Below are 18,891 nucleotides of genomic sequence, written 5' to 3'. Positions count from 1 at the left end.
TCACAATTTCCAGACATTTAGGTCCAGGGGATCTTTGGTTTCTATGGGAGTACACATGCTATTTTTTAAGTTATGATGAGAATCCAATAGCTCTTTAAAAGGAATAACGGATGTCAATAAAATAACTTGTTCCATGTATACAACTAAAGAAGATAAAGTGTGTATAAAGTCTGTACTATCAAGACAGAGAACTGCCTATTCAAAATAGCATAGGTACAAAATTACTTCAAGTAAAGTTATTGGTTAATACAATCAGTAACTTTGATTGTGTAAATCTCATCACTTTAGAATTCCAGTATCAAAAGAGACCAGGAAGAAATGGTTAACCTTCTTCAGACAAAGCAGAGTAAAATGGAAGAGAATTCTGGGGATTCAAAGGATTCTGAAATAATTTGGGGAAACACAGGTTCATATCCCAGCAATATTACTTTTAACTCTGTGACCTTGACATAGCTACACATCTCTCTAGACTTCAAGGAAATGGTTCTACCTTATAGTATCATTGTGACAAATTAAATCAAAGTGCATCTATAAAGTAGCTGATGATGTGAGCAGGGAATACAATTAATATATTATCATAGTTGTGATGATGATGACTGAATTTCATGCTGAAATAAATAACTGAGTTGGTATTAGGTGAGATAAAAACAGTATGCCAGGAAAAACATGAATAAGGGATACTGCAGGCTGAGGTATGGCATTTAGGTTTGCACATTTTCAATTAACGTTTCGTTAAGTCCAGTCTTGAGGAATATATTTCCTATACCACACCTGCATGCGAAAATAGGACTGGTGGGCTGTTATGACACAGGGTGTTATATTAGAATAGGAGAGGATAAACTCTGCTACCTATTACAAAAAGAAGCTAAAACTTAGAGAGGATACTAGAACAAAGTCACTATACACAATACAGATTTACACCTTCAAATGATAAGACATACTCTGGACCTATCGATAGTTCTTTCTCACATGAAAATATACTAGCTACCTTCTAAAATAAAATCCAGAAATAATCTCACTTTGTAAATCATCCTCCATTTTATAATAAAGCATGACAATAAAACAGAATTATAAAGCATAACAACAGTAATACTTTATCTCCCCCTCTATGCTTACAGTCATATTATATTTGATATTTTAGCAATCTTTTATAGTAATTTATTCAGATTATGGTATCATTTGTTAAGTGCCTTCTCAGTTCAAGTATACACTGAACTCATTACCAAAAATATTAATTCACAATAGGTGTTTTAAATAACAAAGTGAAGAAATTAAGTGCACAGAGCACATTATTTCTATTTACTACCAACTCATTGTTCATAGCAGAATGTAAATAGCATGAACAAAATCAAGGTGCTATTTCCATGTCAGTTGTTATCAATTACTGTTCAAAATTAACTCTTCCTAGCCCTCCTGGGTAGTATACCCACATTAAAGTCAATAATTATTCATTTGGCCATTATTATTCAGAAAACAAAACTTAGGTGCTCTAATATCGACTTCTTTACTCTCTGAATAGGACAAATAACTAATTTTAACCCTTTAACCTCACATTTGGTTTGTTCTTGCTTCTAAGCACTAGCCACCACAGAAAGGACAGAGAGAAAGCAAAAGCTCTTTGCTAGCTTCTTCTCACAATTAAGAAATGGAAGTTTTTGGTGTTTTATTAAAGTAGCATTTTTAGGTTCTGTGAACTGAATTGCAGAGTGCTTCTGTTCCCCCACTTTCAAGTCCAAGTCTGAATTAAGTGTCACTGGGAGATTCAACTTTTCTTTGAAGACTAACTTGGCATAAAGCATTACTTCACACTGTCTTCCAGAGCTATTTGTGATCCTCAGTAGTCCTCTTATCCATAAAACCCCTAATTTTCATATGAAGAAGGTATGTTTTCTGAAACATTTACTCTAATAAAATATGTATATACAAATCCTCTAAATAATTACTTGAAAAGAAAATTAAAACAAAGCAATGCCCCCAAGTTCAACTGTTTGATATATATGTTGCTGGTATATGATAAAGGTTTTTAGTCTTTTGAGCTGTGTTATCTAGAATGGGAAAGAATTCATTCTACCCCCAAACTATCTTCCCCTGCCCTACCAAAAATATGATTAAATTACCAGCTCGTCATCATTCCACACCCCTCTGATCTGGACATCCTAATAGGTTGCAAGCCGAAAGTCAGAATTCTAATGATGTTTTCTCTTTTTACACTACAAACACTCAGTGGCTTTCTGCTCCTTGTATCAACATTCTGACTCTAAAGGGATCATTAGTTAAAGTGAAGGAATCCTTGCAGTTGAAAGGAGAGACTGTGTCACAGAGTAGAAAAACCATCATTTCATAGTAATATGAGAGGTTTCAGCTCTATAAGATATTGTTACCTCTAGAAGTTTCCCTGAGACCTATAAAACAGGCTACTGATTTCCTAAACACGAGTTTAGTCAATGCCTCCAAAAGCATAAAATAAATTAGAGATGCAAACTTATAATGCATTTATACCTTACAGGCCATTTCAATTCTTAGAGAAAGATAGCTCATATGAGAAATACACAGAGGTTTTCTGGAAACAATTAGTCATGATGGATTTAAAAACACACACATGGTCAAAACCATCCCTACATCATAGACATAATGATACGATTACAAACATAATTATTGCTGGTTGTAAATATTTTTGAAATGATGGTTTTGTTGATGTGAAAAGATACCCAACACTCTGTGGAGTCCTGCCCATATTACTAAGAGTCCCAAGTCTGTGCTCTTAGGACAAAGTGCTATAGAAAGGCTCAGGCATCTGTAATGCCCCTTAGAACTAAAGATCCTAATACCAAAAATAATAAAGATATAGCAACAAGTTTACTATAGTGTTCCCCCGGAAGTCAAAATTCCAATTTTTCAGTTGCTCTCATACTAAGCCACTTCAAAGATTATTAAGTGTGTGCTTAGATACTTTCTGAATTGCGAATTTTACCAAATATTTGCAATAGTTCATGATCCTGCTTAACCCTAAGCCCCTCCCCACCCAATATCAAGGCTTCCAGAGTCACTCCTTGTACAAGTAGTAGGGACTTGATGTAAAGAGGGTGCCATCCCAAGCTAAGAAGGACTGCGTCTGTGCCCAGACCAGTTGTCCAGAGCAGGCTGTTGGCAAATGGAAAGGGAATCTACCTCCCCATTCATTCCATCATACCTTCTCGGATTTCGCTTTCCTGGCATTGTGCACGAACCTGCGACCCAGCTTCTTCGCGTACCAGATAGAGGCAAACATAGCGAGGCCGAGGAAGCAGGGTTCCGTGGCAAAGAAGCAGTTGCACCACCATCAACTTGCCCTCTTGGCTGGGAGAGAAGGGAGGGATCCGTTGGAGCTGTCACTTTCAGGCTGTTGCTTTCTCGGTGGTTCTCATGCTGGCTAGCTGGGGGAGGGGAGCAGGAGAGAGGAGGAAGGGGAAGGCAGTCCCGTTGGCCAGGCTGCAGGTATATTTACATGCTGCCAGCGGGAGGGCCGGGGAGGCGGCGCTACCTTCTATTCACAGGCATCCAGCGGGAGTCTCCACTGCGGTTCCAAAGAACCCTTAAACTCCGTGTGAGGCAAGCGAAATCGCAGTCAGTTTATCCCCACCAGCTGGAGGCTAGCACTCTGCTCTTCGCCTGACTTCCCTGTCTTGACAGTGTGTGCTGGCGCGGTGGCCATGAAGATGGAGCCACACACACCGACTTGCAGGTAAACCAGCCAATAACAGAGCTGCAAGCAATGGGAGAGGCAGGACCACTGCCAACCTGGCCCCCTGGGCACAAACAGGTGTCCCTGGTAAGGCGTCCCCTTTTCTTTTCTTTTCTTTTCTTTTCTTTTCTTTTCTTTTCTTTTCTTTTCTTTTCTTTTCTTTTCTTTTCTTTCTTTCTTTCTTTCCCTCCCTCCCTCCCTTCCTTCCTTCCTTCCTTCCTTCCTTCCTTCCTTTCTTTCTTTCTTTTTAAATAGAATATCCAGCTGCAAGAGTAGCTCAAAACACAAGTCCCCCTCCTCACCTACACTGGGTTCCAAGAAGGCTCTATTTCTGCCCTGTATCAGTCAACTTTAGAGACAGCTTTCAAGAGGGATACTCCCTGTCTTTGGGGAACTGGCACAGGACAAAGGACAAAGTGAGCAGAGTGACCAAATGACAGGAGAGTAAAAAGCCCTGGTTTGGTTCTACGTCTGATGAAGCTGGAATGTTTTATATAAGCTCAGGCATTGGGCAAAGGACTGTAAGAGAGGGGGTGTTAATCCTACCTTCAGGAGATTGACTCTGATTTGGAATTCCAGGGGTTTATTGCAGGGATATCCAGGTTAAAAGGCAGACAGGACTATCAGTTTAGAGAAAGTAGATTTATGGCAGCTCTTAAATTGTTTTCCTCTGAAGAATTTTCACATTTGATCTAGTCATTAAGTGCTTCCAAGCTTAATAATCTTTCTAGGGTTTTAGACTACTGTGTGAAGAATTTTAAAGTCAATTTTAAGATACAAATGTTTCCACCAATGAGAGATGTTTAAGTATTTACCAATCCTCCTGGGGATGAGGGGGAACCTTCAATCTCAACAAGGAATTAAAAAAAAAATGACACTGTGTCCTTGAAGGCAAAAATGGATGGAGCTGGAGGTGATTATGCTTAGTGAAGTAAGTAAATGAAAGACAGTTACTGAATGCTTTTGTTCATATGTGCAATACAGATAATTAAAAAGTATGGACTAAAAAAAAAAGTAATCAAACTTCTAAGTCTTTGTGAGAATTATTGTGGTTAGCTTTGGGAGGGACGGGGCAGTTGGGAGAATACAGAACTTTGGTGGTAGATACAGTATGAAACTATAAGCCTGTAATCTTATAACCCTGGAAATCATTATTAAACCACTATGCCATATATATATAAATCTCAGCAAGGAACATGTCTCTCAGCAACATAGTATGAATAAAACTCAACCCAGTCTTTAACTCACCTGACAGAAGAGCCCTATGAATAACTGTGGACAACACGTTGTAAAATACTCTCATTATAAGTCGATTGTAGTTTACCCCAAAAAGAGGTTTGGAACTTTGGACAAAGGTCAAAGGACAATATACTGTATATCCTCACAGGCATTTGGTGGTAAAATAAGCAGTATGGGGTCTGGCAATGGTAATCTAGCAATGTCCATTCAGTCATGTAAGTAACCATGGGATCTAGAACAGCTTTCAGCACAACAAATCCAATCTATGTTAAATAGATGAATGATCTGGGTTCAAGCCCTCGCTTTACTTCTCACTTGTTTCATTGTCCTCTTCAAGCCTGATTTGATTCCTATGTAAATTAATAATAAAAAAATGGTAGGTATTTGTAAGGCCCTTTCCTGTCCTATAGGCCTATGACTCTGATTATGGGTCTTCTCAAGAGTACTGTTCTTGTTTAGCGTTCACCAGGCATACAGGCCATGAAAAAAAATGGCTCATTTTTCTGAAAAGTCAATGTTGGTTCCCTTGGGGGGAAATTCCAGCTCTTTTGACCTTCTGAGACATGCCTAACTGCTACCTAGGGTCTGGTTTTTTCATTAGTTGTTTTTTCGCTTTGTGTTCTTAACTTCCTACTAGCTCCACTTTTCTTTATTTTTCTTTCTCAGATAACTCCTGTGCAAAATTCCTTATGTCACATCATGTACTCTTTGAAGGAAAAGTGCCATAGAATTTCAACAAATAAATAAATGATAACTCCTACTCAGTTTTCAAAGAGCCACACTGCGGGACTAGAGCTTACCCTAATATTGCCATGATGCCAAAGGTATTAATTATTCCTGAACACAGTTTTGTCTAAACTATACTGTAGCTAAAAGACTACTCAGTTACCAGAATGAATAGATTAAAAACTATGTGTGGGGGAGGGGAAGAACCATTCCAAAGTTAATGAAAGCAAATGTTCATTTTTAACATTTTTTGGGGATGGGGGGCTGAGGCTGCCTTGCTCTGGCAGCATTTCCATGCTGACAGCCTCTTCAAAGTCTAGTCTCAGATTCTTTGCCATGCTCCTGCTGGACCTGGAGACATCTCTGACACCTCCTGGGCAAAGAGACCCCCGTTTTTAACATTTAAAAATGTTTTATATTTATTTTCCTTTTTGTTGCTCTTGTTGTTGTAGTTATTGTTATTGATTCCATCATTGTTGGATAGGACAAAGAGAAATGGACAGAGGAGGGGAAGACAGAGAGTGGCAGAGAAAGATAGACACCTGCAGACCTGCTTCACTGCCTATGAAGCGACTCTCCTACAGGTGGGGAGCCGGGGACGCAAACCGGGATCCTTATGCAGGTCTTTGTGCTTTGCACCACTTGCACTGAACCCGCTATGCTACTGCCCGACTCTCCATTTTTAACATATTAAGATATAATCATAAAATAAAGAGTTGGATTTTCAGAAAACTGATATAATCAACACTGATATAAGGATAATCAAAGAATGAAATTTAATCTGATATGACTGAAAAATTATTAAATATTTTGGAAGTTTCTTCAAAAGTTAAGCTTTCACAAGTCATTAAACCTGGTACTTCAGGAAATTTTTGTTTGCTATTGACTTTCTACCAGAGCACAGTTCAGCTCTGGCTATTGTGGTGATGAGGATTAAAACTGTAATTCCTTTTTTTTCTTTATTTTTTTTTATTTAAGAAAGGATTAATTAACAAAACCATAGGGTAGGAGGGGTACAACTCCACACAATTCCCACCACCCAATCTCCATATCCCACCCCCTCCCCAGTAGCTTTCCCATATCTATCCCTTTGGGAGCATGGGCCCAGGGTCATTGTGGGTTGCAGAGGGTGGAAGGTCTGGCTTCTGTAATTGCTTCCGCGCTGAACATGGGCGTTGACTGGTCGGTCCATACTCTCAGTCTGCCTCTCTCTTTCCCTAGTAGGGTGGGTCTCTTTTGTGTGTGTGTGTGTGAATCTTCAGTGGCCTTCTTTATATACCTGACCCATAGACATCATACACATTTCTAACATGGAAAAATTTAGAAAATGAATTAGATTTTCCAGTCAAGATTTAATTTTAGGGCTGGGGAGACAGCATAATGATTATGCAAAAGGATTACATGCCTGAGGCTCTATGTCCCAGCTTCAAACCCAAGCACCACAACCATAACCACAGAGTTGAGGAGTGCTCTGGTTAAAATGGTGCTGTGGGGGATGGTGGCAGTAGTTGTAGTAGTGATGGTGGCAAGAGTGGTCACAGTAGGAATAGTGGTAACACTGATAAATTTAACTAAAAAAAAAACACAAAAAACAGTGATGACTAATGTTTCTTAAATCAGTAGTTGAAAGTAGAAAAGACAGTGTTGTGTAGTAAAAGAAAACATTCTAGTCAGAACTTAGACCCGTGCTATGTTAATACTTAGCACAAGGTAGTATTCAAAATATGTTTTTGGAATATGTTAATGAAAGTAGAAAAACCTGAAAACTTGGAAAGACCGGAAGAATTCCTAGCAACGTACCTATTAATTTTTAGTCATCTTCCTTTGGTTTCTGATGGAGGAAGTATGTAGGTGATGAAGAGGACAGCAGATGCCTATGTTACATCTTAACTGTCTCTAACCATTGCTCTACCAATTGAGATAAGTATATGAGGAAAATAAGTTTTTCAGATAGTTTCCGTCTGTATATCATCAGTACCTGGGCACTCCATTTCCTCTATGATTTCACTTTTAATATCTTGCATATGACAGAAGCCTACCAGTGCAGCTGAATTTGAAATGTAAAACTAATCCTTTTAAGGAGCTTTAAGTTCATGCCTCAACACACATATTGTATGAGCCATCTTTGAACTCTCAAGCCAAATGTAATGTTTAAATCAAGCCACCAAGTAGTATTTAACTACATTTCTACCTAACACATGATTTAATTTCTATTAAAAACCCTCTAAATATATTACAGATAATTATAATTGAACAGATTAATTATACATATAATTATTTATATAATTATAAATTAAACAGATTAATTATATATATAATTATAAAACCAGTGTACATTAAACCTGAAAATCCAATATCTGGTAGCATAAAAGCTATCTAGGTTAGGTATTTAATATACATGTTTGTGTGGGCCAGGTGGTGTGCACCCTGTTAAGATGGTATGAATATATATATATATATATATATATATATATATATATATATCCCTAAAGAGTCTAGTAAAAGACTTGTAGCTATCATTGAACAATACAGTAAAGTGGCAGGATACAAAGTCAATAAACAAAAATCAATGGCATTTTTCTATGCAAACACCAAACCAGGAGAAGAAAAAATAGATAAATCAATCACTTTCACTATAGAAGCAAAAACAATCAAATATTTGGTAATAAAGTTAACAAATGAAGTGAAAGACTTAAACACTGGAAACTATGAAACACTCTTCAAAGGAAATAGAGATACAAAGAAATGGAAAGACATCCAATGCTCATGGACTGCAAAGATTAACATCTCCAAAATGACAATTCTGCCCAGATCCATATACAGATTTAATGCCATCCCCATCAAACGCATTTCTTTAAAGGAACAGAAGCGTCAAAAACTTATTTGGAACCAAAAAAATCCCTAGGATTGCCAAAGCCATTTTAAGAAAAAAGAATAAGACTGGAGGCATCACACTGCCTGACCTCAAGCTGTGCATATTATACATTTCATTAGTTAGTTTTTGATATTAGCTCACTATGAATTAGAAGTTGTAGGCTCAGTGGAGTATCTCTGTTTGTAAAAAGCACTTTCATGCCTGAGAAGTCAGAGGTGCCAGGTTCTCCTTTGAAAACTTTTTTGTTTGTTTTCCATTTTATATTAATTCATCCTTTTGCTTTGTATATATCTTACTCTGCTTCTTTCTTTTTTTGTGATAATTTTAGGGCTATGTCTTCAGATCTTATTACTATTTTATCATACATTTTGATCTGTTGTTTTATCTACAAAGTGTTTATCTTAATGAATTACATTTAATTTCTAGAGATCTAACATTCTGTTTCCTTTTTAGATCAGAGCACTGCTCAGCTCTAGTTTATAATGATGTTGGGGGTTGAACCTGGGACCTCTAAGTGTCAGGCATGAAATGCTTTTGTAGACCATTATGTTATTTCCCTAACCCCAAATATATCACTTTTATTTCCACTAAATCTTTTATAAAGGTATTCTATTCTTTTGCTATAATTGTTCTAGCTCCCCCATTTTGTTTTTAATGTAGAATATATTATTTGTAGATTTTTACCTTAAGTTTTATTACCTCAACCTCTTAAGAGTCTAGTTTTGCTGATTTCAATCATCGTGAATAGTTTCTGTATGTCACTCTACATTTATATTCTGACTATTGATAAGATTATACTTCCTTTGGGAGTCCCAAGGAACTTTAGTTGGTAAATATGCTACTGAGTAATTTTGCACATCTTTCTGTGTTACCCAGGGCTTTTAGTAGTACAGAAGCAGTTCCCCCCCCCCCCCCACATAATTTACTTATTTCTATACTCCTGATACTAAAGGGCAGAATTTACTCCATCTCTTTCTATCTCTGCTCATAATAAATGTACAGTTCCTTATTACTTCCCAGGCCTACTGAGTGAAGTTTGCTTTCAGAATTCCTTTCTTAAATTGGAGCCTTTGAAGTTTTCAATTTTATGTTGAGATTTTTTTTCCTATTCCCTTGCTGATACCAAGGTCAACTGCCTTCTCCTGAATGAGCAATCAGAACCCCACACTCTTATCCATAGATTTCTTACTGAGCCCTACATACCCCTGGGGTCCAATAACTCAAACTGGCATTTCTCTAAACCCAAATGCTAGCTAGAAAATCTATCAGCCCAATACATAAGCCTTTTTATCTCTTATTTTCAAATAGATCAAAAGACAGAAAAAGAGGGAAAGATAGTATAGCACCAGAGTTTCTAACAGTTCAGTCAGGGCTGGAGATGGATCACATGCAGGGTAAAGCAGGCAACCTCTGAAGTGAGCTACCACCTTACTAGCTCAGATATTTTTTTAAAGAAGCCTAAACAATAATATGTGTAAGATTACTGTGAAATGTTTCATACAAGAGCTATAGAAAGTAAGCAAACTGAAATGCTATTTAGGTGATGCAAGACAGAAGTATATCACTTATGTCTCACCTTTTGAGGCTCTGGGTTGAATCCCTGTCTCCCCCAAAAACATTATTCAAAAGTCACTCTCCTCTAATAGTTAATCACCTAAAGTTAGCAATGAGATAAAACACCATCGATCTTGAACAAGTAGTTTCAGGTCTATAAATGGTAATAATTTACATTAGTCCATCATATTGATAAGAATAAAATAAAGTAAACCATTTGGAGGAATGCTAGCACAGAGTACAATAAAAGTCATTAAGTACAATAAAATGTCATTTTAATTTTTATATATTCTTTAAGGAAGACCTTGACACTGTGCATTTAACATTGTGAAGACAGAATGCTTTAAAATTCCATATTGGTATCTACACATTGTGTTAGAAATTCTACTTCTTTAGTTTTTTTCCCCCACTTTTTTATACTAGGAGTAGAGAAAACATGTGACTTTATAATCCCCTGTAAAAATACTCCATAAATATAAAGATCAGTTTTCACTAACAACTCTGTCATGAGCTAAATGACAATTGTCTTAATATTTCTGAATAAATCTTTATTCCCTTTCCATCCTGTCAACTATATAAAACAGAAACAACAGCAGCTACTGAAATGCTAAGTGCAGATGTCAAATGCAAACAGTATTTCTGAGAATATTTGGAAATTATTAATAATTGCAACCTTTTGCCAACTTAAAAGAATTTATGTGGGGGGGGGAAATAATAGTGTGTTGCATCTTTCATAGCTGAATGGAAAGATAAATGAAGGCGGATGACTTGCCCGGATCTTCTCAGTGTCAATAACTATACATTAAGTTTAATTACATGTGACTGCAATACTACCTTCAAGATAAATAGAGATACCTATCATGCTGTATGTCAGTGTCAATCTAATATTTATTTTTACCATAGTCACATATTTCTCTGCTGTTTACTTGTTATTTTAAAACCAAATTTAAAAGACTTTAATTTAAATAAATCTATTTATTTAAAGGCAACTTGTTTCAGAGGAGATAGCATAATGGTTATGCAAAATGACTTTCATGGCTCCTTGGTTCAATCCCCAGCACCACCATATGTTGGAGCTGAGCAGTTAATTGGTAAACAACAACAGAGAACTTATCACCAGAAGGGAAGTAAGGTTTACTATCTAAAATTAATGAACAACAGAATACAATAAAATTCAATAATATTGGGGCTGGGTGGCACACCTGCTTGAGCCCATGTGTTACAATGGTGCAAAGACCAGGGTTCAAGCCACCAGTCCCCACCTCCAAGGGGAAAGCTTCATAAATGGTGAAGCAGTGTTGCAGGTGACTATCTATCTATCTATCTATCTATCTATCTATCTATCTATCTATCTATCTATATCTCCCTAGAAGTTCCAGGACTGGGGGAAATATAGGCTCTCTAGAGGAAGTGGGAGGTTCCTGCTGTCTTAGGGAGAAGATATATACTTTAACATAAATGTGTGCAATAGTTTGCAGTGAGTAGACTTAGACTCAGTAAGTGCCACAACCAAGTGGAAAGACCTAAACAGACACCATAAAGTACTCAATCAAATATTATCTACTTAAGCGTAGATAGCCTCCTACCCTACCCTCGACTTCACTTCCCCCAGGACTTCTAAGTCTAACCTTGTCAGATAAAGTAAAGACTACAAATGCTGGATATAAGCAAGAGACCAGCACACTTTAATAATGGCCCTTTTAGTTATTACCAAGCCACCCCATTATCTGGGGTTCTAGTCAGGTAATCCATGGATTCCCACATAAATATGATAGGCCTAGACCTCTTAGTTTTCTCGCTTCCTTTATCCAATAAATAAATAAAGATAATATTTTTAAATTCAATAATGCTACTATGAATTAAAAAGTAAACTAAGAGGTGAACCCCTCCCTAGAGGCTTGGTAATGACTAAAAGGGCCATTATTAAAGTGTGCTGGTCTCTTGCTTATATCCAGCATTTGTAGTCTTTACTTTATCTGACAAGGTTAGACTTAGAAGTCCTGGGGGAAGTGAAGTCGAGGGTAGGGTAGGAGGCTATCTACGGCTAAGTAGATAATATTTGATTGAGTACTTTATGGTGTCTGTTTAGGTCTTTCCACTTGGTTGTGGCACTTACTGAGTCTAAGTCTACTCACTGCAAACTATTGCACACATTTATGTTAAAGTATATATCTTCTCCCTAAGAGAGCAGGAACCTCCCACTTCCTCTAGAGAGCCTATATTTCCCCCAGTCCTGGAACCTCTAGGGTGGGGCTCACTTTCCTGCATGTTTCTCTCAATTCATACCAAATAATATTTCATCCACTGATCCCAACCTAATCAATGCAATGAGTACCATCTCAGCATGAGTCACTTCAGACTGTGTCCAAAGACGTCAGGCATGGAATGTCAACCGTTCAGCCTCATTACTCAGGTGAGACCTTTGCTTTCATAGTATTCTCTAATTCCATTCCAGGTGGTTTACTTCCTAACAAAGTCCCAAAACCTAGATATAGACCAGGTCCCGTGAGATAGAGCATAGGTTCACATGTATCCATAAGTTAGGGCAAAATATATACCTGAACACAAAAGTACACAATAGTCTGCAGGGAATCAGTATAAAGTTCATATAGTGTCTACTTAGACTTAGATACCCTCCTCACCTACTTCCTATTACACTTCCCTCACTCACTCCAAAGCTAAACTTATCAAAGCAAGGACTGCAAAGGCTGAATAAGGGAAAGAGACTGGCAGACTTTAACGATGACTCTTTAGTAATTATCAGGCCACCCCATCAGCTGGGGCCCTATTGAGAGTCCTGAGATTCCCAGACATGATGGGCCTAGACCTCGAATAAGTTTCTCTTTCTATTGTTACCAATCATCACTATCAGGAACAACAAAACAGACCCCTATGTGGGCCCCCATAGGACCTTGCCCACAACTTGGATCAACAATGGTAGAGAATGTTCCATCCTCCAAAGGGAGGCTGGACAACATACTCTATGCTACACCTGAGGAAGATGGGTTGATACTGAGTCATCTTGGAATGTTCCTACTCATGACCACAGAATGTGAGCTCAGATCTACAGGGATACAGAGGCCACATAGGCTCCTAAGCTGACTATTGGGCCGAGATCACATCAAATCGCTGGGGGATTACAGTCAACAATATCTATACACCTTTCCCATATTTGGGAGCTACTCTCTCCCCGATCCAGATTTCTGGTCCTTTATGCAGCCATGACATCATCTCCCCAGACAATAACTTGGATCCACCTGCATTTCAGATTTCAGGCTCAGGGAAAAAAAAAAAAAAAAACTAGGATAGCCACAGACACTTTGAAATATAACTAAAATATGCCTACTAGCTATCTACAAAACGGAGACACCCCCAACTCTTCATCTGCACTATTCCATCCTTTAGGCTCATAATTTGTCAACAATTTGCTGGGCTTTACATGTTAATTCTCTTTACAGCCACCAGGTTCTAGATGCTAGCATGATGCCAACCAGACTTCCCTGGACAGATGACCCCACCAGTGTATCCTGGAGCTCTAATTCCCCAGAACCCCACCCCACTAAGACATTCTCACAGGGTTGTTATTTCATTGTTGTCTTTATTTGCATTTCTCTGACAATCAGTGACTTGGAGCAATTCTTCATATGTCTGTTGGCCTTTTGTATCTCTTCTGTAGTGAATATTCTGTTCGTATCTTCTCCTTACTCTTGAATTGGGTCATTTGCTTTTTTGTTGCTAAGTTTGGTGAGCTCTTTATGTTTTTGATTATTAGCCTCTTTTCAATTTTTATGTAGTCCTATTGATTTGTTTTTGTTTTAGTCTTCCTTGTAATTGAGTTTGTATCATCAAAGATGCCCTTGAGATTTAGATGGGAAAGTGTTCAGCCATTATTTTCCTCTAAGTACTTGATAGTTTCTGGTCTAACATCCAGATCTTCTTGATTCATTTGGAGTTGACTTTTGTTTCTGGTGAGATAAAGTGGTTCAATTTCATTTTTCTGCACGTTTCCACCCAAATTTATCAGCACCATTTATTGAAGAGACTACCCTTTCTTCATTTAATTGCTAGGGCCCCCTTATCATAAAAGAGATTTCATAAGCGTATGGGGTTTATTTCTGAGCTTTCAATTCTGTTCCACTCGTCTATGTATCTATTTTCATTCCAGTAACAGGCAGTTTTGATTACAGTGACCTTATAAGTTGAGATCTGAGAGTATGATGCCTACAGTTCTGTTTCTTAATCTCGATTGTTTTTGTGATTGTAGATATTTTCTCATTCCAGATAAATTTTTGTTCTGTCTCTTAAAGAAAATGGTGGAAACTTGATGGGTATCTCATTAAATTTGTATATGGATCTGGGTAGAATATTCCTTTTGATGATATTAATTCTTCCAAGCCATAAGCATCAGATATCTTTCCACGTCTTTCTGTCATTTTTCATAGCTGTGACTAGTGACTGTGAGCTCAGATTGACAGGGATGCAGAGGTTACACAGGCTCTTGTGCTAAATATGAATAGATATGAGCCCTAGGTCGGATCTATGGGGTTTATAGTTAATAGTATTAATATATTTTCCTCATATTTGGGAGCCACTCTCTGCCCTGATACATCTTTCTAGTTCTAGTCTCAACTCTAAAACCATACTACCAGACAATAGTTTTAGCCCACCTGCATGTTAGCTAATGGGCTCAGGCAAAAACTATTAAAGCTATGGGGTCCTTGGAATAAACCTAAAAGAGACTTCCTAGCTTCTTCCTTTTGAATACCCTTAGTTCCTACTGCTCTATTCTTATCTTTAAGTTCCTGATCATTAAAAAATTTGTGGTGCTTTTTTAGTTTATCATTTTTTATCCACAAAGTTGCAGATGCTACCATGATAACATCCTGACTTCTTTGGCAGATGACCTAAGCAATATGTCCTAGAACCTCACCTCCCCAGATCCCTAGACCACTAGGGGAAGATAGAAACAGGCTGGGAAACTGAGGTGCTCAACCAGGTGTGCTTTAGCCCACCTGCATGTTAGCTGTTAGACTCAGGCAAAAACTAGTAAAGTCATGGGCCCCTTGGAATATACCTAAAATAGACCTACTAGCCTTTTCCAAAATGGAGACCCAAAATCTCATCTGCTGTAGGCTTACCTTTAGATTCCTGATTATTAAACAATTTGTTCTGCTTTATATCTTAATGCTTTTTCAGCCACCAAGTTGCAGATGCTGCCATGATGCCAACCTGACCTCCCTGGGCTGAAAATCCCTGCTCCATTAGGGAACAATAGAAACAGGCTGGGAGTATGGATTGACCTGCCAATGCCCATGCCCAGCAGAGAAGAAATTACAGAAGCCAGACCTTCCACCTTCTGTACCCAACAATGATCCTGGGTCCAGGATAAAGAACAGGAAAGCTTCCAATGGAGAGGATGGGATATGGAACTCTAGTGGTGGGAACTGTGTGGAATTGTACCCCTCTAATCCTATAGTCTTGTCAATCATTATTAAATCAACAAACAAAAAAAAGGAAAGGAAGGAAGGAAGGAAGGAAGGGAAAAATGAAGAAAAGAGAAAAGGAAAGAGAAGAAAAGAAAAGAGAAGAAAAGAAAAGGAAAGAAAAAGAAAAGAAAAAAAAAAAGAAACAGGCATAGAGTATGGATCATCCATGTTCAGCAGAGAACAATTAAAGAAGCCAGTCTTTACACCTTCTACACCATAAAGAATTTTAGTCCATTCTCCCAATGGGATAAAGAATAGGGAACCACTCAATGGAGGGGATAGGACACAGACTCTGCTGGTAGGAATTATATGGAATTGTACCTACCCTCTTATCCTACAATCTTGTTAATCATTATTAAATTACTAATAATTATAATAAGTAAAATAAATTTAGATAAAATTGAATTTCAATTAAAGAGAACTGATAGTTTGTATTCTAGTTTCAAAACTTCTAATTGAAGTTAAAATGTAAGAATAAATATATTTTTGGTTTTGTCATGTGCCAACCTAAATATACTACTGAAAATATTCTCAGTTTATTTGATCATCTCAATAAATGTCTATGTCAGATATAAATGCATAGTATAATCTTTCCTTTACAGATTAGTACTCTAATTTTTTTTTATAGGACAGAGAGAAATGGAGAGAGGAGGGGAAGACAGAGGGGGAGAGAAAGACAGACACCTGTAGACCTGCTTCACTGACTGTGAAGTGACTCCCCTGCAGGTGGGGTGCCGGGGGCTCAAACTAGGAAACCGTGTGTGCTTAACCCGCTGTGCTACCGCTAGACTCCCTGAGATACTAGATTTCTAAAAAAAAAAAAATTAAGTAAGACAATCAAGGTTATTTTTTTAGAACACTTCGCCATTGTATCTTGATTTGGTTGTTAATTTACACTTTAATCTAGGTCTCCACCTGCATAATTTTATAAAAGCTAAAATGGATTGTAAAGGGTTGTAGCATCATGGACTACAGCTTAGCTGGCAGAACTTCTGTGCCTAGGCCTCCCAGTTCAATAGTTGGCTTTCACATACTAGAGTGGAATTCTACTCTCTCTCTCTCTCATCAGAAACCCAATCTTGTATGCAACAAATAAAATATATCTTCATTTTTAAAGAAGAAAATGTATATCTGAAATTTCAGATAAACATGACAATTAGAGGCAATATTTGGAAGATGTTTTCATGGAGTTGTTATCCTATTAGTTGAAATAAATACACCCACACTGTCAATTAAACTAAAGTAAATCTCTCACCAGGGAAACAAAAGATATACAAGTGTAAATCTGCACAATAACTTTGGGAATATAAAATAGCACAAACACTATGGAAAACTGTGGCAGTTCTAAAAAAAAATAAAGAGTTCATATTCACCTATAACATAATCCAGCAAGTCCACTCCTAGGGATTTACCCAAGATAAGTGAAAGCACATGTTAATTTAAATATAGTACATGATTTACTAACAGCCTTTATTTGTAACAATTAAAATCGGGAAAAATGCAAAAACCCAATCAACGAATGAATAAATCTTGACCTATTCAACCAATAAAATACTACTCAGGAATAAAAAGGGAGTGAACTACTGATGTGAACAAAAATCATGGAGAGATTATAAAATAGACTGAGTGAAATAATCCAAAGAATATATACCCAATTTACATAAAGTTACAGGAAATGTAAACACATTTATATAAAAGACAGCATAACAAATGTTAACTGTTGATAGAATGGTGAGTGGTGAGAAGTTTTACTAAAGAGCAAAATATAACTTTATGAAATATAGATAAGTCTATTATCCTTATAATAGTGATAGTGTTACAGATACAGGCATATACCAAAACTCATCAACTTTCATAATTCAGATATGTGCAGTTTGTAATATGTCAACCACACATCAATATAAAACATAAAATAAACATTTCAAACTTGGATATGTCTGTTTTACTTAAAGGAAAGAGGGTTAAAAATGTAATAAAAAGAAATAAACATAAGGAAGCAAAGAAGCAGAAACTAGGACAATCTGGCAAAAAAAAGACCTTCTATTTCCTTTTTTATCCTATCATCTGTTCTTCTCTTCCCTCTCACCTACAGCAATTTCCCTAACGAAATTTCACACCTGTCCACTTTTAACGTTATTTAACCATTTAGTTAACAGTACAAATATTAACAATGTATTTAGGGCATATATTCCTGTCTGGTATTTATCAATAAATATTTTAGAGAAATCAATCGTATTTATCTTTCTCATTTTATTTAGTTTGGTTTTGGTACAGAAACAGACTTAATTATGGTACTTAATTTTTATTTCATAAAATGATTTTCACTCTATCTTCTATTGCTAAGGGATTGAAGTTTACAAAGTCTATATTCCTATTAATTTTATCAACATTTGGCAGACAGGCTACTCTAAGAAATACTTAAATTAGACAGACGACTCCAGGAGACCCTCAGATTGCTTCATGATCATGTTCTTCATTAAAAAAAATACAAGAAAATTAGAAGTTTATTTCAATTTAGAAAAAATAAAAAATAAAATAAAAGTAAGGATCAGACATACAAAAATGCACATTAGAGTTTGTTGTTGTGGTGGTCTGGTGTCGGGCTGCACCGCGGAGAAGAGAGCGGAGGTCCAGAGCAAAGGGGTAAACAAATCTTTATTATAGGATGGGGGGGGGGTTGGTTCAGACCACGTGGAGCCAGCCGGCAATGGCCATCCCCACTACCTGACCATGGGGGGAGAGCAGGGAGCTAGACCTCAGAGAGTGAGAGCTGAGAGCCGGGGGGGGGGGGGGGGGGGGGGGGGGGGGGGGGGGGGGGGGTAAGGGGACTTTTTATTGGGCGACAACCAGGGGTGACGTGTAGGGCCAGGATTGGTTGAAGGGGCAATGCTAGGGTTTAGGGGGCATAGTAAAACCTGGGGGCGGAGACTGCATCAGAATAACTCCTCAGCAACAAGAGTTACCCCCAGCTTCCATTGAGCACATTTAGATGTATAAATACAGAATGCAAATATAGTCAAGGATGTAACATCAAATCTAAGTCAGGATTCTATACCCAGGAACACTTGGGAATTCAACTGCACCATGTGGAAAGGGGGAAAATAGGGGGCCAAAACCATCAATTTGTTTCCTGTAGGTATAGTTCAAATTACATCCTGGACTCTATAACATGGATCTCTTTCCAGCACATCCATTAAAGGAACTTGGCTCATGTGAAAGCTGTTTGCAAGACCTAAAGTCTTTAAGAACTGCCATAACTTTTACCAAGAGAGCAGTGAACACTGGCTTCT

General features: G+C 37.5%; 1 protein-coding gene across 9 annotated transcripts in view; it reads right to left on the bottom strand.

The window, feature by feature from the left end:
- The window catches only part of DLG2 (discs large MAGUK scaffold protein 2), a 1,912,587-nt gene that overhangs the window by 845,021 nt on the left and 1,048,675 nt on the right, over positions 1 to 18,891 (bottom strand). Inside the window, exons 1-2 of one of the 9 annotated variants that reach the window (XM_060176801.1) lie at positions 3,521 to 3,626; positions 3,191 to 3,413 (exon numbers count right to left, since the gene is read on the bottom strand). The exons of the other annotated variants lie outside the window; for them this stretch is intronic. Coding sequence (XP_060032784.1) covers positions 3,191 to 3,268 — 78 coding nt within the window. The 5' untranslated portion in view covers positions 3,269 to 3,413; positions 3,521 to 3,626. Of the gene's footprint in view, positions 1 to 3,190; positions 3,414 to 3,520; positions 3,627 to 18,891 lie in introns of those variants that run through there. 9 annotated transcript variants of the gene reach the window in all.

The sequence above is a fragment of the Erinaceus europaeus genome, chromosome 17, assembly GCF_950295315.1.
Source record: "Erinaceus europaeus chromosome 17, mEriEur2.1, whole genome shotgun sequence".
NCBI lineage: Eukaryota > Metazoa > Chordata > Mammalia > Eulipotyphla > Erinaceidae > Erinaceus > Erinaceus europaeus.
This window is presented reverse-complemented; position numbering and strand designations above follow the sequence as displayed.